General features: G+C 39.8%; 6 protein-coding genes across 7 annotated transcripts; 2 read left to right on the top strand and 4 right to left on the bottom strand.

Moving 5' to 3' along the window:
• Positions 1 to 708: 708 nt before the first annotated feature.
• Positions 709 to 2,212, bottom strand: LOC18020665 (zinc finger CCCH domain-containing protein 61). The gene has a single exon (XM_006403059.2). The coding sequence runs from the start codon at positions 2,157 to 2,159 to the stop codon at positions 1,026 to 1,028; it is 1,134 nt and encodes a 377-aa protein (XP_006403122.1). The 5' UTR covers positions 2,160 to 2,212; the 3' UTR covers positions 709 to 1,025.
• A 1,935-nt stretch (positions 2,213 to 4,147) lies between these two features.
• Positions 4,148 to 4,556, bottom strand: LOC18020664 (non-specific lipid-transfer protein 13). Its single transcript, XM_024157566.1, has one exon. It carries the CDS (start codon positions 4,514 to 4,516, stop codon positions 4,148 to 4,150), a length of 369 nt encoding a protein of 122 aa, XP_024013334.1. The 5' UTR covers positions 4,517 to 4,556.
• Positions 4,557 to 6,547: 1,991 nt separating this feature from the next.
• On the top strand, positions 6,548 to 10,752 carry LOC18020663 (protein TPX2). The gene is made up of 20 exons (XM_024157520.1): positions 6,548 to 6,739; positions 6,935 to 7,020; positions 7,108 to 7,244; positions 7,334 to 7,537; positions 7,619 to 7,709; positions 7,787 to 7,900; positions 7,975 to 8,088; positions 8,173 to 8,328; positions 8,425 to 8,487; positions 8,598 to 8,675; positions 8,766 to 8,921; positions 9,019 to 9,087; positions 9,185 to 9,316; positions 9,393 to 9,473; positions 9,558 to 9,677; positions 9,767 to 9,933; positions 10,029 to 10,137; positions 10,239 to 10,298; positions 10,379 to 10,473; positions 10,578 to 10,752. Exons 1-20 carry the CDS (start codon positions 6,565 to 6,567, stop codon positions 10,678 to 10,680), a joined length of 2,310 nt encoding a protein of 769 aa, XP_024013288.1. The 5' UTR covers positions 6,548 to 6,564; the 3' UTR covers positions 10,681 to 10,752.
• Positions 10,753 to 10,809: 57 nt separating this feature from the next.
• Positions 10,810 to 14,355, bottom strand: LOC18020622 (putative E3 ubiquitin-protein ligase RING1a). Of its 2 annotated transcripts, none has more exons than XM_024157521.1 (10): positions 13,898 to 14,355; positions 13,739 to 13,784; positions 13,189 to 13,247; positions 12,804 to 12,885; positions 12,540 to 12,660; positions 12,412 to 12,453; positions 11,772 to 12,332; positions 11,559 to 11,666; positions 11,164 to 11,376; positions 10,810 to 11,058 (listed from the first exon to the last, which is right to left on the bottom strand). In XM_024157521.1, the coding sequence occupies exons 1-10, from the start codon at positions 14,220 to 14,222 to the stop codon at positions 11,026 to 11,028; spliced, it is 1,590 nt and encodes a 529-aa protein (XP_024013289.1). In that variant the 5' UTR covers positions 14,223 to 14,355; the 3' UTR covers positions 10,810 to 11,025. The 2 variants fall into 2 exon arrangements, with proteins under 2 accessions (XP_024013289.1, XP_006403119.1); XM_006403056.2 differs by having other exon boundaries at positions 13,904 to 14,355.
• Positions 14,356 to 16,897: 2,542 nt separating this feature from the next.
• LOC112087581 (meiosis-specific protein ASY2-like) lies at positions 16,898 to 18,322 on the top strand. Its single transcript, XM_024157527.1, has 3 exons — positions 16,898 to 17,429; positions 17,511 to 17,717; positions 17,799 to 18,322. The coding sequence occupies exons 1-3, from the start codon at positions 16,898 to 16,900 to the stop codon at positions 18,320 to 18,322; spliced, it is 1,263 nt and encodes a 420-aa protein (XP_024013295.1).
• Positions 18,323 to 19,886: 1,564 nt separating this feature from the next.
• On the bottom strand, positions 19,887 to 23,078 carry LOC112087580. Its single transcript, XM_024157526.1, is given in 4 exon segments — positions 19,887 to 21,239; positions 21,281 to 21,747; positions 21,750 to 22,601; positions 22,604 to 23,078. Coding segments are annotated over 4 exon segments (3,147 nt in total).
• Between the last annotated feature and the right edge of the window lie 208 nt (positions 23,079 to 23,286).

Here is a 23,286-nt window from a genome sequence, read left to right as displayed (position 1 = left end):
TAATGTTCCATGTACCATTATAATTAATTCCAAGCTTTATTAGGGCCCATTTTGTGGTGTTCTTGCCCCACTGTCCTTGCTCGAAAACTTTTTTTAACGTATGTATATATGTACATTTGTAATTCAAGATCAATAATGAAATATGTCTCCGAGGAGACATCTAAAGGACTAATCGACCCATCGAGATGAGAATGGGAACTAAGTATTGGTGGGTCATGCGGTCCACGTGACACCTTCACACCCCGACACACTCTACTTTTGTATAATTGCTATTATGTTTATCTATTTATGTATATACATTTGCACATGATCACATGTACGTACACATCCCACATGGTGTATATATATCGTATTTATACGAGTAATGAAACACTTCTCTGCATGTACAGCTGTCGTTCAGATACGTATTTCACCTAGGGAACAAAGTGCTCTCGTAGTGGGGAAATATCCGACTTTTTTTAAAAATAATGATTTTGAGATTTTGTAGTAAATGTTAGGAATAGTATATTTGCTCCATAATCAACAAACGAAACTTAACGATAACGTTATCCCTCCACTAAATACACAAAAGCGATATATAATGTTATGTTACAATGCTAAGGATTCACTTGCTTAAATAAAGACCATGTGTAATACACCAATGTAAGCAAAATTGTATATACATGTATATTTGTATTGAACACTAATGAGAAGAAATAGACACTTAATTACAACAGTTTTTTATTAAACAGAATATTTTGAAGTAAAACATTACATAGGTATTCGATCCTACAGTATATATTACAAGTTCCAAGAGATCATCAATATTACAAAAGATGTTATGGACTCTTTTATTCAAAAGAAAATGAACTTAGAAAGAAAATTATATACTTTCAAGCACGACGTAGTACATACTCTTAATTAGCTCTCATGGACAAAATCGTAAAAATGAACAATTTTCAATAAACAATAGCTCCACGACGGAAATCTGCCGCCGTATATATTATTCCTTGCCATCGGAAAATATCTCCGATCATTCACATTGATCATTTTAAGAGATCGTTCACCCATCCAAGATCAAGATCACCACAAGAACCAACCTCAAAGCCACTTTTATCCCTAGCTTCCGCCGCCGCAGCTGCAGCCGCCGTGAAATCACTTAAACGGCCACCACGTGGCGTGATTTCATCGCTGAAGAAGCTCGGCGGCGGCGGCTGAAGCTGAAGCTGGCCATGTAGGTAACTTGGAGTAGAAGAAGGTGAAAGAGCAAATTGAAGAGAAGAACTCTGTTGATATTGGTGATCTCTTTCTCCGACGTCAAGCCACGGCGGAAGACGGTGATGGTGATGGTTGCTAAGACTTGATGAGGCAAGCATCGCCGCCGTGGAAACCGGCATGGTGACCGGACACGACGAAGAAGAAGCCACCGCTAGTGCTTCCGTGAGACTAACGGAATCCAAAGAATTAATCAGCTCGTTTAATACTTCCTTGTACGCCACGGAAGATCGACGGCGGCTCAATCTTGAAAACACGGCGGATTTATTAGCCGGAGAAAGAGGCGGAGACGACGACGGCGATCGTGTTAAACCGAAGAGAGTGCTCGTTGGAGAGTGAGAACAAAACATACAACAACCATTACTCTTACTACTTAACATCGACGCAGATCCACCGTTGCCACCGGAGATGAACTTTTCCGGCGGCGGAAGAACTCTAAGCTGACGAGGAGAGTGAGCAAAGAAACATATTTTCCTCTTACAATGCTTACCGTCTTTACAAGCTTCTGTACGGTAACGACTAGGATGGAGCCAACACTCGAAAACGCCGTGAGCGAAACCGCATTCATCGCCGCGGCTGCAATCGCCGCCGTGACGAAACTCAGGGCATACTTCTCCGGTGTAATGATACCGGCGAGGGTCACGGCGACGAGCTTTTTCGCCGGGATGAGAGAAAGGACAGTCGGTCCAATCGTGGCTACGGCTACGTGTGCACCGTCGGATCTTGAACTCGTACATCCGGAAATGGTCTCCGGCGTACGGATCGTCGGAGTCAGAGTCGTAACAATAGTCTTTGTGATCTTTGGGACGTGAAGTTGCCGACGACGGAGATTTGGAGGAGGAAAGAAGCTTTCTCGGTGGAATATCGACGGAGATGTGGCCGGAGCTGTGATGTTCGACGTTCATGTCTACGTGGCCAAAGACGAGAGAGAAAGTTCTTTTTTTGGAAGAGATAAGTGTAAGATAAATATGGTAGATGCTTTATTGTCTATATATATGCGATTATGTGTGTACATATGCATAATATGGTTGTTTAGAGAGTAGAGATCATGCCAAAAGTGAAAATGTGTAATGATGTTGCATATTAAAACGTTTTATAATGCTAATACAAAAATAACTCGGGTTCACAGATATATATTCCTATATTAATAATTAACTAGCTTTGTAGTTTGGTTTACTTATAATCAAATCACTATCATAATGTAATCCGAATTTGTATCTAGAAGAATGTGTAAGTGATATATAGATAAACGTCATGAGTAGAGTTTAATCCAAATAAGATTTGTTACCGATCTAAAACGTGAGATTCGATTTAATTTGAAACTGATGAAACCAATATCATTTTAAAAAAAAAGATATGTTGGAAAGGTCACATATAAAGAAAACATAGAATTTTTTCGACAAAAAAAAAACATAGAATTTTAACTCTTTTTGTTATCAATTAGGCTACCTTTTTTTTGGTTAAACTTTTTCAATTAGTTTTCAACTAAAAAGTTTATGAAATTTAATAATAAGCACTAATGCGTTTTTTTTTCATACATTACAGTAGTTAGTTTGGTTCATATATTCACAACTTTACTACTAACTTTATACCAGAAAATAAAATCGAAATGTTCAACTTATATACAAAATGAAATGATTAGTAAATCTATAAGAAAGAAAACAAGACGTCGATGTGTAGAGAATGAAGAAGGAGACAAAGGAGAAGAGCTCGTGGCAAGAGAACATAAGAGAGGTTCATGCAACTGAGCAAGAGGTGGCGTTCTCTAGGAAAATTGAGTCACGGTTTCTAAATATATATATTTAAACAAAATTTTTTATAGATAGATTCTTTATTTTTTTTTGTTTCTTGTTATGTCATGTAAGATAGACTTATTTACATGTGTTGTCTTTATGTATTCGATCTAAGAAAAAAATGTAAGTAATTTAATGGTCAGGACTCAAGGATATTTCTAGCTAGAGGAAACTTTGCAATACAGAAACGCATGTACATGATAGTAACACTAAATATATTGCATTTTCTTTAAACATTATTTATACAATAGAATTTAAATATGTTAGTTGGTTAATAATTCAATGTTATAGAGGTTTGTTGTGTCAACAAGTGTCGATCTCTATATGGGTTACGTCGCTCGCGTCGAAACAAAAGGTATTTTGGTTTTTTTTTTCTAATATATTGAAGAATGCTCTCTTCTATTAACGAGTTAAGAAAATTTGTTTCTAAAACTTTTAAATCCATATTATTATTTTTTTTCTTTCAAGAACCTGCAATATGCGGATTTAAGTCTACATTAATTAATAATATATTGGTTTGTATGTTTTTTTATCTATGTGATTTCAAAAACTTATAATGGCTAGAATTTTAAATCTCCGAAGAACATTTCACTGAAGTGGTCCATCAACATTGGAGTAAAAGTCTAAAACGCTAGTTTGTTAAATATGATTTATTTTTATATTCCACAACTTCCTTTTTTTTCTTCAAAATTTGTAGTTTAAATATTTATACCTATATTAGAGAACTTCATTCGAATTAAACAAATTTACACCAAGGCTAGATTAGTATTTAATTTGGCTGCCACATACTCAAAAACTGAAAAATTGAACCATAATTAAAATTTCTATAAAAGAAGAAGCAAAATTGAATACCCACCCATACACACATTGATCCATTAATTTTTGCTGAACCTTCGAAAACAAATTCGCCACTAAACCTCTCTACACTTAAACCCTGCATTAAAAAATTACCAATACACATGATACATTAGTCATAGTTTTGATATATAATATATACATATCTACAATATTAACATATTTCATTTTTAGCCGAAAACCAAACTAATCTCAATATCTAAAAGATTTTCTTACCACTTAAAAACTAATTGATGTGTATAGACTTACGTGGAGCAGTCCATGCTAGAGGAGATGGGGAAGCTGAGATGTGTGTTGCAAAGAAGAGGAAGTTCTTGGATCTTATCAGCCAACATTGGAGGCGTATAACCTCTCGTCATCATCTCAACACAATTACACAAAAGCCTCGGATTCTCCTTTTTGTGATTAGCAATTATGTTAAGTTTACCGATGTGGACACAACATTTTTTACCGGGTTTGTAATAAATCCCCGTGAGAAATTCTAGACAATAAGAAAAATAATCATATGTGTACGCACAAAATGGTACGTACGAGTGAACCTGAATCATTAGCCTAGTGTGATGATCGGAGATCACGAGAAGTAGTAGTAGTGAAAGCATGACTAATTTATCCATTTTATAAACTTCGAATTGATGTGAATGAGACAAACGATCAAAGATTAATTGAATGAACTTGTATAAGAAGAATTATATATAGTGTTTTAGGTCATGTTTATTTCATGATCTTGTTGGTTTTGTTGATGGTTGGGTCAGTGTATACGTATATATTAATGAAAAGGAACAATACAAATCGAATGAACCTAGCTAGAGGCACATCATGATTACTAATATATACTCCTAGCCTATTTCAAATATTTACCAGAACGTTTAGCCTTTATTTAGAGGATCAAGTTTGATAGATTCAATTGTTCGATCAACTAACTAAAACATCTATAACATGAAAACTGAAAAAGTAAAATATAAAATTTTATTGCTCAAAATGATATTATCATACTGATATCCATATAACTGCTATATTTTTTATATTTTACATATATTAATCAAATAAAAATTGACAAGTAATATTTGTTTCTGTTAACACATTAAATTGAAAAAAAAAACTAAAGTTCTTAACAATGCATACATCATATCAGAGAAGAAACACCTTATCTCAAATAGACGATCAGTGACACATAGAAGATGAGTGAAAGATTTAATCCAAATCATCATAAAACCTCTATAAATATGAAATACATGTTTTACCAAAACATTTCATAAACAGTACAGTTAAAAGTTTGTTTATTTGTTTTTTGATCTAGCATTGTCATTATTTGATACGATCCAATGTGATCTACTCTGAAGGATAAAGGCTAGAGAGGATTCGATGGACTTATGATGGTGGTGTGCTGAACGCGACGATGAGTGACGATGGTGGAGAACGGATCGAGTGGATGATGATGATGGTCTGGTGGCTCGAATCGATGGTATGGTGGAAGAGATAGAACCGATGGATTGGTGATGGTGATGATGAGATGATATCGATGGAATGGAGGGATAGAAGAATCTCTTGTAAACAGATTAGTTTTTAAGAGATTCGAATTTCAGAGTTCTTTAGTTCTCAGAAATCAAAGAGAGAAGAACACGTTAAAAGTTTGATCAAAATTCTTCACTGAATAATACTTAGGCGATTTTCTCTCTTAAATAGAGTTAGAGAGAAATCGCAGCCCTAATACAAAACTACATGAAGTCTGAAATAAAAACAACACGAAGTTTGATTAAAAAACTAAAACAGCGAGGCGTCCCTTCTAAATCCTAAGTGGTGCGCCTAAAACAACTAGTGCACAAGTCATTGTGACTTTGCACATTATTACCCATTAGTAACAACTTCTAAATAACTCGACGTAGCAATGATTTCTGCCTCGTTAAAAACCTTGGAGAAGAACCTCCTTGCCTTCCAAAATCCTCACCAAGAAAAAGAGTACAGAATCATCACCTAAGTTACCTAGTCATTGTTACTGGGTTCTTCATTCTTTAAGATAGAGATATTGAAGATTTGAGCTCCAGCCTCCAGTTGATCGATGTCCTCTGCAGCTATGAGTGCGTGAGCCTCCTTAACCATCTCTCTAGCTCTGGAACGAGTAATCCTACCAGCTACCTCTAGTTCCTCCTCCTCTGAGCTGGTCACGATCATATCATTATTATTTTAATTAAAATTCATAATTATAACTAGGGTTTATAATAATAATAAATAAAAAAAATAAAATCATTTTCTTAACAGAAATTTCAAAAACCATTAATAAAACAAAAATATTTAATTAAATTTCCAAGCCAAATCATCATAGAACTTTTTTACACCAACAAATGGACAAAGACTGTCATATGAAAGGATAAAAGAGAAAACGACGGTGTTTAGCGAATCGATTATGTTAGACATGAAACGACGGCGTTTCAAAGTGATCCACACTAGGAGCGTCAAAATAGCCGTTAAGAGACGAAGATGAAGAAGAAGAAGAAACAAAGGAACAAAGTTAATTTGGCCGTTGGAAACTCTTTTAATAAGCGTTTTTGATCGTTCGTATTTAGTAACCTTTCTTATCTTCTTCCCTAATCATCGAATCCTTCCGATTCTTCTTCTTCTCCAAATTTCTCTCTCTGTGAACTGTGATTTTGTATTCGCCGGAGTGATGGATACGACGACGGAGGACCAAACCGCCACTTCCGTGACGACGAAGACGACGATAGATGAGAGTTACGAATTCACGGCGCCTCAATGGTACGATTTCTTAAACGAAGAGACGAAGCGAGACAAACAACAATCAGAGCTCTGGTTCGATTCAGCGAAATGTTATGCTCATTCACGTACGTTTTCTTTCTCGATTTTTCAATTGAAACTCAAATTCGATGATCTACGACTTCGTTTTTTTAGTTTCTCTCAATCGATAAGAAGAGAAATGATAATTAATTCCATTTTGAGGAATTTTGAATGATCTCAATCGATAATTAACAAACAAAGCTGATTCAAGTTTGTTTTCGATACTCTTCTTCTTTGTGCAGCTTCGATTCCCAGAATCAAAGCGAGGAGATCATTTAAGGTTGAGAGCATGTGCAACTTCAGTGAAGAAGAAGACAAACACTTGAAAGTAATATCTTCAAATTCGTGAGGTAGAACAGTAAATTATTTGCTTTGCTTGAATCAACTTAAGGTTTTGCTTTCTCTCTCTGTGTAGGCTAAAGAATCATCTGAACCACAACCTGGAGATACTTTCTCAAACCTGACAAACAAGGAAGAAGACTGCACATCTAAAGCATCAAATAAGAATTACGACAAGAAGCAGAACACCACAGAGATTCAAGAACACGACAGGTTATTATTTACAATTCTTAGTCTAGAGATTATATCTGCTGTTAAGCGATGAGTGAGTAACACATTTTCGTGATATGTTCATTCAATAGTTTCCTCGACGAAGACGATGTTAATGAGGAGACAGATAACAAAGAGAACATTCCTCCATCACAGACTCAAGTTTACACTCCCAAACCTCTAATGAGTAACACTAAGAAGCATCAAACTGCTACAAAGAATCGGTCTGTGCTGATGCCGATAAATCAGTCACAGTCGTCACAAGCCAGAGGCACCAATCATAAAATCATGAAAAGGTACCTTTCATTGTTTTAATTTGGTTTTTTCGCGCACTTAATTTGGTAAATGTTGTGTGTTGATGATGACTGTCACTGCAGGGAAACGAAAAACATAGCTGGAACTTCTAATTTGGTTCAGGAAAACCAAGCCATCAAAAGGCAAAAGCTTGATGAAGGTAAATCTAGACAGGTGAGTCATCTTAAACTACAAAACTTGTTTCACTATCTCAGTGCTATGTATTAATCTGAACCCGTTGATTTCACTAGATGTTCAATCCAAAACCGACAACTTTGCCTCACAAGACAAAACAAGGTCTTGTTAACACGAGCTTCAGCTTATGCCCTTCAGTCACTAAGAAAACCCGGACAGAGAACAGAAAGGTGCATTGTGTTTCAGAGATGCGATCAAAACCTGGATAAACTGTTTTTCTAACTCTTGCTATTTACTTTTTAAGGTTTACGTCCGGGAGCAAGTTACTCCATTTGTTTCAACTGCTGAATTGATGAAGAAATTCCAGACAAGCACAAGGGACTTGTCACTGCCTCATGCTAGCACTTGTCTAGCACAGGTAAAAATATTGCCTCCATTCCGTTTTTTTCTTGGAATTTCTTCAATTAAATTTCAGGACAGTGCTCTGCTTTTTCTTGTCCAGAACCAATCTAGGCCGACGACACTGACAAGGCCGAAGGAACCAGAATTTGTGACATCTCAGCGAATTCGTCCCATGAGACTTAAAAGCACTTCAGAGCGGGAGGAAGAGATGTTGGCAAAGATGCCTAAGTTTAAAGCACGACCTTTGAATAAAAAGGTAAAATGCAAGGCTTGCATTCTCAGTGCCTCTCTCTTCAGCACAGAAATGATGAAGCCTGAAAACTAATAATGCACTTCTTCTCTATTTGACAAGATTTTAGCAGCTCCAGGTTTGGCTGCACCACAAAGAAGTACACCACATCCTCCAGAATTTCGGGTAAACTACACTGATAAGACCACTTTCATCTGGATGAGATTCAAACACTCTGATCCAAAACATTTTCCGAGTGAGACTGTTTATATGTGGCTTAATTCTTCCTGTTGCAGGAGTTCCATCTAGAAACAATGGCACGAGCTAGCCAGCATGCAGAGACATATTCAGTAGTCTCGATGGACATGTCTAAGGTTATAGAGCTTTTGTTTTCCTGTTGTCTTACTAGAAAAACACTTGAGTTTTGACCTAACTGAGACATCTCTTGCTTTCTTCATCCACAGAAAAATGATTGGACGCCTCATCTCACCGAACCAAAGAGCCCTTTGCTTCAAACAATGCTGAGAGCTCGTCCAATTACAGCAAAAACTTCTGCTGAAATCGAGCAAGAGGAACTCGAGAAAGTGCCAAAATTCAAGGCAAGACCCTTGAACAAAAAGGTAACATATATCTATTCAAGTGTTTTAATTTGTTACCTTTCAAGTTCTTCATTCGTGTCTCTAGATCTAATTCAGAATTATCTCTCAACCATTCCAGATTTTTGAAAGTAAAGGAGAGATGGGAATATTTTGCAGCACAAAGAAACATAAAACCTTGAACAAAAAGGTAACATATATCTATTCAAGTGTTTTAATTTGTTACCTTTCAAGTTCTTCATTCGTGTCTCTAGATCTAATTCAGAATTATCTCTCAACCATTCCAGATTTTTGAAAGTAAAGGAGAGATGGGAATATTTTGCAGCACAAAGAAACATAAAACCTTACCTCAAGAGTTCCACTTCGTGACAGATGAGAGGATATCACGGCCTAATTCTGTTATCGACATGTTCGACAAGGTACCTTGGTCCTTGACAAATCCTAAGTTCTGCTTCTTTGAAATCTCGTTGTCTTAACATAACATCTCCTTGGCAGCTCTCTTTGAACTCTGAACCTTGCCGTGAAAAGCCTCTACAAAGGAACACTACACCAAACCCTTTCCTTCTTAGGACAGAAGTACGTAATACGATGAACAAAACCCTCATTGATCCTCAAAAGTAAGGAATTTCGCTGAAATATCTTTGATATGATTAAATCCAGGAAAGAGGTGCTGAAAAACAGAAGAAGTTTGTGAGAGACGTCATGCATAGTCAAATAGAGGCTGAAAAGATCAGAACTCCCAAAGCAACCCCATATCCCTACACAACCGACTATCCCGTGGTATGCATCCACAGTTTCTACTTCCCATTTCTTACTCAGTTGTATGTAAACGCGGGACAAGTCTGAAAATTGTTCACTTTCCAATTCAGTTCCCACCAAAACCAGAGCCTAAGCAATGCACAAAACCAGAACCGTTCCATTTAGAGAGTCTAGCTAGGCACGAAGAAGAAATGCGGAAAGAAATGGAAGAGAGGATGAGAATGGAAAGAGAAGAAGCTCAAAGAAGAATCTTCAGAGCACAGCCAGTGATTATAGAGTAAGCAATTGTTTCCTTTTTCCCGTTTTTTGTTATCAGCTTTCTCTACATTTTCAAAGAGCTAGCAATGATTTTGTAATAAATTCACCACTCAGAGATCCAATTCCTGTTCCGGAGAAAGTACGAAAGCCTCTCACAGAAATTCAAGAGTTTAACCTCCATGTGGACCATCGAGCTGTCGAAAGAGCAGACTTTGACCATAAAGTAAGACTATCTAAGTCGTTTTTTCAGCAAATTGAAAGCAAGTTTTGTTGCCGAACGTCATGATTTCTTAACTAGATTGATAATATTCTCTTTGGTACCAGATTAAAGAGAAGGAGATGATGTACAAGAGATACCGCGAGGAGACTGAAGCCGCAAAAATGGTATAGTAATAGAAACAAGATTTCTTTAAATTATACTGCCAAATATATATATGAATATTTTTACCTGAAATTGTTGTCAGGTAGAGGAAGAGAGAGCTTTAAAACAACTGAGAAGGACAATGGTTCCTCACGCACGACCAGTGCCAAACTTCAACAACCCATTTTTACCTCAGAAGTAAGTTCTGATCCCAAATCAGGAGTCGATTTCTTCTCTTCTTCTCTTGCTTTTTTCACCTACACTTAGTCAAAACTAAAACCTCCATATCAATGAAAACACAGGTCGAATAAGGAGACGACAAAACCAAAGTCACCGAAGCTTAGAGTGATCAGAAGAATCGAGAGGAGAACGATGATGGCTTCTTCTTCTACTCACATGAGATAGCTTATAAAAAGTAAAAAAGATTAAGCAGCAACAGAAATTACTGTTCAAGAACGCTTGAACCTTCCTCCTTTGTAAAATCTTCTCATGTTTTGAGACTTCATCGATACATATTATAGTGGGAAAAAAAAAAAGAAGATTTCCTTATAAAAACTTGCTCTTTATATAATACTAAGCAACGTCTACAACGAGTAAGAAAGAAAAACAGTGACACAAATGTAAACCTCCATAGAATTTAACTACTTGAATAAAAAACCAAATGAGATATATAATCTAGCAACAAGCCCTGATCCATCTGTTTATATATATACGTTGTTTGCAGCACGTCCTTAAAGGCTCCAAGTTTCTTCACTCGGTTTGCTTTTGCCGATAAGCTATGATCTGCAAGGAACATACCAAATTAAGGAAAAAAATTTCAGAAAGTTGAATTATAGTTTAGATTAGAACAATGAATCAGATATATGGATTTATTCTCAGTAACGCTACCAAATGTTGTTCATGGCTTGAAAAGAAATCGACTTTGAGCCTTGACAATGTTTCATTGTCTTCCAGACTTTGCATCTCATCTTTGGATGCTACTGCTGCTGAAGCTGAAGTCACTACAGGGAGATTCTCTATTTCCTTATCTTCTCCTCCTAATCTTCTTGTTCCCAACAATTCAACCTCTTCAGACTTCAAATGCATCTGAAGTGCTACAAACTGTTCCAACATTGAGAAATCACACAAGTATTTAGCGTATGTGATTGAAATGATCTTTGTTATTGAATTACATTAAAGAACTTTCACATCTATGTATGTAACAAACCTACCATATATGAAGTGAATTTTGAAGATTGACTACTTTCTGATGTTAATACAGAGAGAGAGAGAGGAGTACTTACTTCTCGGAGCTGTTTTACAAGCAAAGTGGGTCGGCAACGGAGATATGGCTGCGGTAAGTCTGGTACACAATTTGTATCTAGTGAGACAAGCTTGAGATGAATATCCAGCTGCAGAGAGAAAGAGAAAAATCTATCAAAATCCAAGATAACTGCAAGCTGAAACACCGGTCATAAAGAAGAAGGAGAATCATCAGTCCTTTTTTTCTTTTGTACCTCTAAACTGTTACCATCTACGTTGCTGCGTAGATATTCCACAAGTTTATTCACACGAGCATTCCTCAGACTCTTAACACTACCTCCTGGTGTATTATTCCCATGCCTTGTGTTACTCCTTGTACCACCTCTTCCCCAAGCAAGTATCTCAGGATTCCACTCAAGCCCAGGGGATATTCCTTTGCTGTCTCTATACACTTCGGTGTCGTTATCTGCGCAGTTACCATTGTTGTTATTGTTGTTTGCACCTGAAGAAGAAGGGTGTTGTGTTGAACGAATTGTAGATCGCTTTCTTCGTTTTCTCTGCCGGACTTCTGCACCACGCTCATCTGACGACGAATCTTTGCCTCCTCCTCCTCCGTTGTTGTTATTATCATCATTATTATCATCCTCATGGGTTTCTAATGCGTTTTGTTCCATGTTTCTGCAGTTCCTTCTCCTTCTGGAGCCACTAGCACTACGCTGTGATCTCATTAGAACTGCTGCCTCTTTACCAAAAGATCTTCTTTTCACAAGAGCCTCAGATTGTCGTTGTGATATTTCAGCTATAGATGCTTGAATCTACACAGAATCCATATTAAGGTAGAGAAATATATTTGTAGATAATAGCTCCGGTAACAGTTAAAAAAAGGTAAATGACCTGCTTATTACGAGCCTTATCATCTTCGTGAAAAGCCAATTCCTGAACAAAAATGAAAAGCAATTTAGCAGCAACAATCTCTCAGAAATAGAAAAGCAACAAAAAAGAAAAAAAATGTGATGTTTGACCTCTTCCTCATAACTATCAATGTTTGTGAACAGAGCTGCAATGAGAGCATCAAATTTTGGGTCGTCTCTCAGAGAACGCCGGCTTGCACAATGTTTCCTGCAAGCAGGACATTCGTTGTTCCTGCAACAGCAAATTTCAGTTTATATAATCTCAGAACAAAGCTCTATGAGAATGGTGAACATGTCACTTGAAATTGGCATAGACTAAGCAAGAAAAGAAACCAAAACAACATAAATAAGATATCGAACAATTTAAAGGCATACCCCAATCTCATTGACTTATCAATGCATTCCCGGCAGAACCGGTGCAAGCATTCCATCACAGTCCTTGTTTTCTTTATAATTCCTGGAAAAAGATAAAACAGGAACCTCGTATCAGCCGGATGTAGCATACTGTACCAGTGGAGTTTAAAAATAGACTAGCAGAGAAAATTTGCAGTGTGAAAATGTCGGCCAAACTAATTTGCCTCAATAGAGACAAGTTTAAAAACATTCCCTGCAAATCAATCATCTACAAGAAGACGATACGAAAATACTCAAGCGGCTGAAGAAAGTAACAACTTTAGAGCTTGAGGATAAGTCTCATTCCCAACAAGGATGCTGTTAGTGAATGACTTGAAATGGAAATATTCAGGAAGAAATTAAGTACCTAGGCATATCGGACACTGCACGTCTTTACGGATTTCCCCTAGATCAATATCCATAAATCTGCACGAAAAAAAAAAACCAGACATATGTAAACAACAAAGATAAGAATCTGACCAAGATAAAAAAGTAAAGCTGATATTTTTAACTGGAACTTCTACAATGATGCTACAATGACAGAAAATCGAGAGAATTCTAAAACAGTGTTGAACAACAAAGATTAAGTTAAATCGTTCTTCAGATCAACCTCCACAATGGATGCTATAAATCAAGCTAGAAACTCCACATTGTCTAACAACAAGAGCTCGAAATTATGAGCAGCAAGACGACGGTAATTACAACATGCAAGCAAGCGGTAAGACGATGGAATCATCAGATTGCTAAATCAAGCAGAGTAATTCTCACAGTACTCGTTCCACATCAAAAAACCCATCGAGAATACTACTGTTTATAACGAAGAACTTGAATGGAGAAGAGAACCCATTACGGCAAAACACAATCTGGAGAGAGAGAGAGTGGAGAAGAGAAAGATACAGAAAAGGGAAAATTCGTACTCTGATTGTTCTCCTGAGTTCGGAGATGAACTTTTTTCCTTAGAATCTGCAAAAAATGAGAGCCGAAATTCGATCACATGAACAAACACACACTCACGTATTATACACAACAACAAGCGTGATTTACGTTTCCACGAGTAGGAACCCAAAAATAACAACCTTTACCTTCTTCTTCTTCTTCTTCTTCTTCTTGTTCCTCCTCTGCATCTTCATCTTCAACATCATCTTCTTCTTCTTCGCCGTCTGCTTCGTCTTCTTCTTCGTCTTCGTCTGCTTCTTCTGCTTCTTCTTCTTCGTCCGCTTCGTCGCGTTTCACTTCCGCATCGTCTCCTTCTTCTTCTTCGTCTTTCTTCTCAACCTTCTCTTCTAGATCCTCTTCCTCGTTCTCTTCAGCTTCCGGGTTAAATCGGTCGCGAGGTTGGTCTTTGTCTTCCACTTCCTCATCGGGAATCTCAGCCGCCGAGAAGCTCGTCTTCACAGGCATTGTAGGAGACAGTGATCTTCCACGAGCTTTCTCTCTTTCTCTCTCTATCTCGTATCTTCTCTTTCTACGTCTCTCTCTTTCTCTCTCTCTCTTTTCTTCTGCTGCGTTTGTCTTATGGTTCGGTGCCGATATAGAGAAGAGGAAAAAAGGAGAATGAAATCGGACGAAGAAAAAAGTTGAGAAATTTAGCCCCTTTTTTCAATTTCTAATTTTCTTAATTAAAATTGTATTATTGAACTCAAAACATAAATTAAGTTTCCTTTTATTGCCTATAATAATCCGATTTATCATATGCAACTGTCAGATTTCGAGTGTATAATAGAAACTTTGTGTTGCATCTGATTAAATTAAATGGATTCAATACATTTGCAAATTAAATTAATAATGGTTTTTATTACACTTTCTAATAATTTTCTGTACTATCGGGGTGTTAGGTGATCAAAATAAAACATGAAGGGTCAATTTTATTTTGACCTGTAATAGTGGGTGGGTTGTGAAAGGATAAATTTAGAATAATAAATCGACCGCTGATTAAAAATTTGATTACACACAGTACATATCGGACCTGGTGTAGTAAGTAGTAAGCCCACTAACTCAGCCCATTTACAGTGATGTGAATTACAAAAGAAGATTTGAATCGTTAAACAAAAGTTACAAAACAAGAAAAATGAAAACTTCAATAGTGCATTCTTTTCAAATTTCATACGTGCGACCATTGGGACTTATCCTACATCAGAGCCGTGCCTCCCTTAACGAAAAAAAAAAAGACAATAGCCTTAGGCGATATCTATAGTTTTAGTTTTTAGGCCATATATCAATAACATTATTAATTAAGTTAGTGAAAGGTTTGTTGTTAGAGTTTCAAGTCTTGTAATACTAATTTTTACTTTCAAATCCTCATTTATCTGTCATTTTTTTATTATAAATCTAATGAACTTAATTTTATTTATCCACATAATATTTGTTATTCTACCATTTTAATATGTTTTGATAAGTATTTGGTACTTTAATATATTTTAAATAACAAACTCATTATAATGTCTTATATATTTATTTTATATATAATTTTATATTTCAGTAATATTGATTTTACAGTTTGATTTATCATAAAATTGTCTTAAACCACTAAATGTGTTAGCACGGCACTGCTCTACATAAAAAATGATTAGTAGTATCAAATTGTTACTCATTCACTCATCGTTTAAAGAAGTCGACCTTGTGAACAACACTTCTTCCTTTAGTTTCTGCTGGTCAAATTTGGATGGAATTAAGGGTACATCATGATCTCAACGAAAATAAATACTATTTCGAGTTTAGACCCAAAAAAACAATAATACTTTGGGTTATCTGAATACATGGAAAACAAATTGCAGACTCTCCAACCAACTATAAGAAAGATAAAGTATAACTATCATCAAGTTGGTCTTTTTTTCTTTTTTAGTTTTTGGTATTTTTTTCTTTTATGTAGAATATGTTTTTATATTTGAAAATATTCATGTACATATGATGCAATGATATATGGTAACAAATTTATTTAATATCATACCTGGAAAAGTGTTTTTGTTGCAAAAAGATATACTAGCTAGCATTAAAGAAATACACATCTATAAAAATCGAACAATGGTTAAAAGCCAAAGCTCTACCACTAAGATCTATTTTGATGTATACAAGAAGCAAAACCGTAGAGAAAGTCAAACTGAAACAAAGTTCCAAACCGAAGATACATTCAGTGATTGGTTATTGTGGATCCTAAAATCCACACTCAGAGATTTACTGTTTGGTTTAGTGAAGAAGATGATGGACAAGAATTCTGGCAGAGACTGATGTAAAGTAAAAGACAAAGCTCGACGAATTGGATTGTATTGATAAAAAATAATGAGTTTACAAAGGAGTTTATAGCTGAAAATTAGATGATCTTTTACATGGAAACAGTGTACTATTTATACTAGGTAGGTCGTTGCGAACTACTACGAGATTTCCGGGATACCTCGATCTCCTCCTTTCCAAGATCTTCGGGATCTTCTCTTATCCACTTTTCCTTATCTTCGTAGCTTGCTGCGTCCTACCGAATATCCTTGCGAGATCCTCTTTTGGTTAAGTTTGCGGGCCTTAAAGCCCATAGACGCTTGTGCGATGATCTGTTTAAAACGTGGGCCGGATTTGGCTAAATCCAACACCAATATTTGCTCCCCAGCCCATTTAGTGAGATGCGAGCTAAAAGGGGCGGACTATTATTGGAAAGCTTCGGCTTTCCCTCTTCTTCACGATTTTATCTGTACGACCCAGATCGAGTTTTTCATAAATAGAGGGTCGAGATATTTTTAGCCGCCCAGGCTAAGATTTTCTTTGATTCGATGTACTCGAATCTTACTGATATAACGAAATCATGATGAGATATAATGAAATCTTGCTCGCAGATTAAGATGAACGGTCAGGATTCTCGCGAGAATTTCGTCAATCTCGATAGCGATCATAAGTGCTACTTTATAAAGATCAACTTCCCACGTCCTCTCATCATAACTGCACGCTTCCCACTCTGCTTCAAGGTAACTTCTCTCCTTCTTTTTTCATTAACTGCTCTATTTGTTTTAAGCTCTTTTCTTTATTTCGAGGAATATCGTTTTCGACTTCGTTTCAAAACTTCCGAGAAAACTCCCTTTCACCGAAATTCAGCAATGGAGCATCCAGATATTTCGACCATTTCGTTCGTCTCGCCCAACGACCTAAATCGTTTCCGACGGATCCACGACATTCCTTCTTCAATCGAGCTCGTCGTCCTGGATAGAGGAGAGACACCGAAGACGGTTCGGGCTGGCTACAGCATCGGCTACACTCCGTTTTTTTACGCATGCGGGCTTTCTTTCCCCATCCCTCCGAGTCTTCTCACAATCTTGGCGGATTTGGGGCTGGCGTTTCCCCAAATGAACCCTAACTTCGTCCGTCATGCTTTGGTGTTACTGGTTAGGGCAGCCGAGGCAAGAATCCCCTTCGGAGTCGAGCAACTCCACAGGATGTGCTCTATCAAGAGCAATTCTTCTTTTCCGGGGTCTTTCTACCTATCTCCTCGAAAGACTCGAAGTGTTTTCGAAGATATCCCAGCTCGCGATGATCGTTGGAAGGAGAAATACTTCTTCTTCCGGGTTAACGCGCACTCCGTCGGATCTTTCGATTTTGATCGGTTGCCCACTGTTTGGGCTCCGAGAGTTGGTTAGCATTAGGATGCTTAATCGATTTTTTCGTTAGGTTAGTAAGCTCGTTGCTGACTATTTGCTTTTCCTTGTTCCGCAGTTGTTCCGACGAACATCGGCCTAGACAAACCATTGATCGCTGCTTTGAAGGACGGTGATTGCTCGTGGCCCAACTTCACAAGGGAGAGGATCCGTCGCGCTCTCGGAACTGATAACCCGCAGCCAGCCGTTATTTCGGAGCCTGAAATTGATCCGTTGAACCCGCCGTCCATTAATCGTCCGGCCAACTTTCACCAGATCCCGATTGGTTAGTCCAACCGTTTCATATTCCTTGAGCTATACTTTCGATCTGTCAGACTATTAGATAATCCGTCGTTTTTGTTTTCAGGTACTAGCTGTCGGGGAGTTCTGGACGCAACCTCTTCAAGCACTTCGCACCATTCCTTGATCCGTAGAGCATCTAAAGGAAAAATGACGAGGAGGCCATCAGCTCGCGAGGCCGAAAAGGCAAGGAAGAACCGGGCTCAAGCTGGGAGCTCGGGAGCTGTTCGCACTGGTGAGATTCGTCGCGCTGTGAGCGACGCACTTGAGCAAGCCTCTAGGGCTTACGAGACTCCGGCCACCGGTCTTCCCGCTGACCCCACATCGAGGGTTATCTCGCTTAGTTCGCGAGATTCTGAGAGGACTTCACGTCCCAAGAAGCCAAGGGTGGAGGACCCAGCTCCGGACAGGAGGTCGAACTCCTCGAACGGGTCAGGTGGATCGATCCCGTATGGTTGGACATTCAACCATACCAAAGGGTGCCCGATCGCTGACGATCCAGAGGGGGTAGCCTTTTTTTCCGGCACTTCAAGCCTCCGGGTTGCGTGCTGCCCCCGGTTCGAGATATGGCGGAACATGCCGCCTATGTGAAGATGATGGCAGCTCACGGCCAGGTACGTGTTTATTTGTTTTTTTTATTCTTGGTGTGTGCTCGTGCTAACACGCTCTCTTATGATCAGGCTCTCGAGGCTGTCAACGAGTATTCTGCCATACTCGAAGACAAATCTTTGGCCATGCCTACCTCCGACGAGCTCGAGGAGATGAAAAAGACTGTGTTCGACCTCTCTTCGAAGGTCAAGAACGCGGAAGAGAAAGAAAAGCGTCTAGAGACCCAGCTTTGGTCTGCGAAGACGGTGGTGGACTCTGCAAGCCGACGTGCTGATGATCTGACCGAACAAGTTTGTGGTCTCAAGGGAGAGGTCGATGCAAAGGTCAGGCGGGCTGTTAGGGAAGCGAAGCGGGAATTTGCCGAGAAATATCTGGCGATCTTCCATTCTCTCAAGGATAAGTGGGAGAAGAAGAAGGTCGAAGCTGCATGTGAGGCGGAGCTCCAGGACGTCGAATCCAACTTGGATCTCATTAAGGACCTAATCAGCGGAGCTCTCAATGCTCCAGACGAGAAAGCTCACCTCGAGGAGAAAATTCCCGAGCTCACTCAGAAGCACGCTGACGCGGAGGTGTCCGACTTCTCTCTTGCGAAGCTCGATCTTCCGCAAATTTCGGAGGCGTCCGTGAGGCCGATAGAGGTTGATCCGGTGTCGCAGGTTCCGCTTGGACTCGACCAGTTTGGAAGTAATGCTGCTGTTGGAGGTGGAGATGAGTTGGCAGATGACTCAGCGATCCCAATGGAGAAGGAGGGCGGCGAGAATGAGCCTAAGGAGTGATCCTCCTTTTTCCTTAGCCCCTCCTTTATTTCTTTTTTATGAACTTAGCTGCCTGTAAGGCTTTTTTCTTTTGTTTCCTCGCACTTTCAGTACTCTTATTGCCCGGGAGGGTTTTAATCCGCACTTGGTTGTTTTGCCTGGAGGGTATGCTTGCTTTTGAATTTGTTTTTGCTTTTTAATTTCGTCTAAGTTATCGATTTGCTTGATTATCTTTTGAGACTTAGAAAAAAATTTGAAAAGGCTTCTTGTTTAGATAGTGCCGAAGTGATTACTATGTGATCGCTTATGGAGATCGCATCATAGTGTTAGGTTGCGAGTAACGAACTGTGGTAGTAACTTTATTTTGTAAGCGCTAAGTTACTCAGCGAGCTACGAGCTATACGATCATTTTAATAGATCATTTTATTGATAACTTACTGCGAACAACGGGGTTGCTGTAGTTTTGTTTTGTTTTTTATTAGCAGATCGCAATCAATAAGTTATGAGACCGTTTGGTGGTCGTTTGAAAGCTACCTAAAGTTAGCAGCGAACTAAGCTGAGATTGTTCGGCTCAATCGATGCTTAGCGGGCTATGAGCCTCGAGCTGTGAGATCGTTTGAAGAGATCGAAAGAGAGTGTTTGGAACAAGGGTTTTTATTCACAAAACTTTGGTTACATACATTTTTACAAAGTATTTGAGTATGTAGAGATAGTGGCTAGACTCAATGTCGAGCTGCCTACGTACCCCGTCAAGGGATCAAGCCTGAACGTAGTTCGATTATTGTCAATGCTCAGAGATGGTAACGCTTGAGATTCATAACGTTCCACGGTCTTGCATCTGGCACTCTGGTTTTATTGTTTGCGAGCTTGTATACGCTGTTGCGCACTACTTCGGTGACTCTGTACGGGCCTTCCCAGTTTGTGCCTAGCTTGCCGGCGCCTCGCTTCTTAGTGTTGTCGAATACCTTTCGTAGCACGAGGTCGCCAATACTGAAGCTCCGGTGTTTGACTCCGGAATTGTAATAGCGAGCTGCGGCCTGCTGGTAATTCTGGATGCGGACTAGGGCTAGATCTCGTTGTTCTTTGATCATATCTAGCCGATCTCTTAGCATTTCTTCATTGAGTTCTTCGTTATCCGGACAAAAAGTCCGACGGATGCTCGGTACCGATGCTTCAGCCGGGATAACAGCTTCCATGCCATAGGCTAGAGAGAAAGGTGTTTCTCCCGTAGCTCGATGGGGCGTAGTCCTACACGCCCAAAGTACCCCAGGTAGCTCGTCGCTCCACCGAGATTTCTTTGAATCCAGCCTCTTTTTGAGATTACTTAAGACTGTTTTGTTGGCAGCTTCCGCCTGTCCGTTACCTTGTGGGTATCGGGGCGTGGAAGATATGAGCTTGATTTTCCAAGTGTTACAGAACCTTGTGAATTTTCTTGAGATCAGGTTCGTCCCGTTGTCCGTTATGATCTCATAAGGGAGGCCGTGTCTGCAGACAATGTTTTTCCAGACAAAATTTTCGACTTCTGATCCGGTGATTTGCTGGTAAGCTCGAGCCTTTATCCATTTAGTGAAGTAGTCATTTAGGACGAGTAGGAAACGGACTCTAGCGCGTCCTGAGACCACCAGTGGTCCTACTACGTCCATTGACCATCTCATGAATGGGTAGGGTGCGGATATCGAAGATAGCTTTTCAGCTGGTTGATGGATCATTGGTGCGTGTCTTTGACATTTGTCGCACTTTGTGGCATAGTTTTCGCAGTCTGCAATGATAGTGGGCCAAAAATAGCCTTGTCTTTTGATGCGGACTGCCATAGCTTGTCCTCCGGAATGGCTTCCGCACATTCCTTCGTGCATTTCAGCCATAATTGTTAGGGCCTCGATACCGTGCACGCACAAGAGGTAAGGTTCTATCAAGCTACGCTTGTATAGTTTACCTTCCATTATGCAGTATCGAGCACTTTGAGCTTTTAATTTTCTTGCTGCCCATCTTTCGGTGGGAGCTATACCGTTCTGAATATACTCCATGATAGGAGTTCTCCAGTCCGGTCTGTTTAAGAACTCTTCGCAGTCATCCAGTTCAGGCTCGGGCTCTGGATGAGCAGACTGGTTCTCGGGATCGGGCGGTGCACTGATCGAGTTGTCGGGCTGGTTAGTCGTGGCTCCTGTCCCTGGTCTACGTTGACTACCTTGGGAGCTAGGTCGATGCTTGGTTTTTCGATTCCTTCTACGGGAATCACCCTCTTGACCATTGGGTCAGAGGTGGATGCTAGGGCTGCCAAGGCGTCGGCGGAGGTATTTTCCCCCCGAGGAATTTTGGTCAGCTCGAACGAGCTAAACTGATTTGCTATTTGGCGTACGATGTTTAAGTATGCTTCCAACCGTTCGTCTTTTGCTACGTAGTCGCCATGAAATTGGCTGGTTACGAGCTGAGAGTCGCTGAATGCGCTTATTTCTCGATTTTCGATCCCGAGGGCTAGCCTGAGACCGGCTATGAGGGCTTCGTACTCGGCCTCATTGTTGGAGGCCTGGAACCCTAGTCTGAAAGACTGTTCGAGGACTTCATTTTTTGGGGAAACCAGTTTGATTTCAACTCCTGATCCTTGTTTTGATGACGCTCCATCTATGTGGAGTGTCCACTTCTGGTTAGACGGTGATGCATCGTCGGGATCTGTTGTAAGCTCGATGCGAAGTCCGCTAAGACTTGGGCTTTCGCGCAGGTCCGGATTTTGTAATCTATATCATATTCGCTTAGCTCGATAGCCCACTTCGCAAGCCGTCCGGATTGGCTCGGACTGTGCAATATAGTGCGAAGGGGTTGGGAGGTCATCACTACTATGGAATGTGACTGACAATATGGTCGTAACTTTCTGGCGGACATTACGACCGCTAGAGCCAGTTTTTCCATAGCATGGTACCTTGTTTCGGCGTCTACTAGCATTTTGCTTACATAGTAGATGGGTTTCTGCTCGTTCTGTTCTTCTCGAACGAGCACGCCGCTTACTGCGGCTGGAGATACCGCTACGTAGAGATACAAAGGCTCTCCTTCGACTGGCTTGGCTAGTATGGGCGGTTCACTCAAGTATGCCTTGAGTTGTTTGAACGCTGTTTCACACTCATCGTTCCATTGGAACTTTTTGTTCCCTTTTAGTAGTTGGTAAAAGGGTAAGCATTTGTCAGTTGACCTCGAAATAAAACGGTTAAGGGCTGCTATTCGCCCTGTTAATCTTTGGACCTCCCTCGTGGTTTTGGGGGATAGCATTTCGAGGAAGGTTGCAATCTGTTTAGGATTTGCTTCTATTCCTCTTTCGGTTACGATGTAACCTAGGAATTCTCCAGATGGTACTCCGAACGAGCATTTGGTCGGATTGAGTTTCATTCCGTACTGATTTAGTATTGCGAAGCACTCTTTGAGCTGTGCAACATGGTCTTCTTCTTTCGAAGATTTAACGAGCATGTCGTCGATATAGACTTCCATGGTCTTACCGAGCTGTTTAGCAAACATTTTTTGACTAGGCGCTGGTAAGTAGCTCCCGCATTCTTTAGGCCGAATGGCATTACTTTGTAGCAATATGTGCCACGGTCTGTTATAAACGCAGTCTTTTCCTGATCTTCAGGGTTCATGAGTATTTGGTTGTACCCTGAGAAAGCATCCATGAAGGACAACAGTTCGTGTCCTGCTGTAGCTTCTACCAATCGATCTATGTGAGGGAGTGGGAAGCTGTCCTTCGGACATGCTTTGTTTAGGTCGGTGAAGTCTACACAGACTCTCCATTTTCCGTTTTTCTTTTTAACCACAACTGGATTGGCTAGCCAATCTGGGTACTTAACTTCCCTTATTGAGCCAACTTTTAGTAGCCGGTCCACCTCGTCGTTTACTGCTTTGGCTCGGTCTGGGCCGAGCTTGCGGCGTTTTTGTTTGACGGGTTTGAAGGTCGGGTTGACGTTCAGTTCGTGGGAAGTTATTTGCAGGTCAATCCCAGGCATGTCCTCTATGGACCATGCGAAGGTTGCAATATTCTCCTTGAGGAATTTTACGAGCTCGTCGCGGACAGAACTCGAGAGCTCCGATCCGATGTTGACTTCTCGGTCAGGGTGTTTTTCGTCAATGCAGATTGGGACGACGAGGTCCTTGCGTGGACCGCGAGTTGTGGGGTCGTTTCCCCGTTTTGCTCGCTGCTTGGCGAGCTCTTCT

The sequence above is a fragment of the Eutrema salsugineum genome, unplaced genomic scaffold (assembly GCF_000478725.1).
Source record: "Eutrema salsugineum unplaced genomic scaffold, Eutsalg1_0 scaffold_17, whole genome shotgun sequence".
Classification (NCBI taxonomy): Eukaryota; Viridiplantae; Streptophyta; class Magnoliopsida; order Brassicales; family Brassicaceae; genus Eutrema; species Eutrema salsugineum.
Note: the sequence above shows the minus strand (reverse complement) of the source record. Positions and strands in the feature narration are given on the sequence as shown.

What these genes read in the sequence shown, in the direction of transcription:
- LOC18020665 (XM_006403059.2), bottom strand. Translation starts at nt 2,159, where the DNA reads ATGAACGTCGAACATCACAGCTCCGGCCACATCTCCGTCGATATTCCA.
- LOC18020664 (XM_024157566.1), bottom strand. Translation starts at nt 4,516, where the DNA reads ATGGATAAATTAGTCATGCTTTCACTACTACTACTTCTCGTGATCTCC.
- LOC18020663 (XM_024157520.1), top strand. Translation starts at nt 6,565, where the DNA reads ATGGATACGACGACGGAGGACCAAACCGCCACTTCCGTGACGACGAAG. An exon ending in AAGAAGACAAACACTTGAAA is followed by an intron (nt 7,021 to 7,107) that starts GTAATATCTTCA and finishes CTCTCTGTGTAG; the next exon opens with GCTAAAGAATCATCTGAACC. An exon ending in CTTTCCTTCTTAGGACAGAA is followed by an intron (nt 9,474 to 9,557) that starts GTACGTAATACG and finishes GATTAAATCCAG; the next exon opens with GAAAGAGGTGCTGAAAAACA.
- LOC18020622 (XM_024157521.1), bottom strand. Translation starts at nt 14,222, where the DNA reads ATGCCTGTGAAGACGAGCTTCTCGGCGGCTGAGATTCCCGATGAGGAA. An exon ending in AGAAGAAGAAGAAGGTAAAG is followed by an intron (nt 13,785 to 13,897) that starts GTTGTTATTTTT and finishes CATTTTTTGCAG; the next exon opens with ATTCTAAGGAAAAAAGTTCA. An exon ending in ATAAGGCTCGTAATAAGCAG is followed by an intron (nt 12,333 to 12,411) that starts GTCATTTACCTT and finishes GATTCTGTGTAG; the next exon opens with ATTCAAGCATCTATAGCTGA.
- LOC112087581 (XM_024157527.1), top strand. Translation starts at nt 16,898, where the DNA reads ATGGAGCATCCAGATATTTCGACCATTTCGTTCGTCTCGCCCAACGAC. An exon ending in TGTTTGGGCTCCGAGAGTTG is followed by an intron (nt 17,430 to 17,510) that starts GTTAGCATTAGG and finishes CTTGTTCCGCAG; the next exon opens with TTGTTCCGACGAACATCGGC. An exon ending in CTTTCACCAGATCCCGATTG is followed by an intron (nt 17,718 to 17,798) that starts GTTAGTCCAACC and finishes TTTTGTTTTCAG; the next exon opens with GTACTAGCTGTCGGGGAGTT.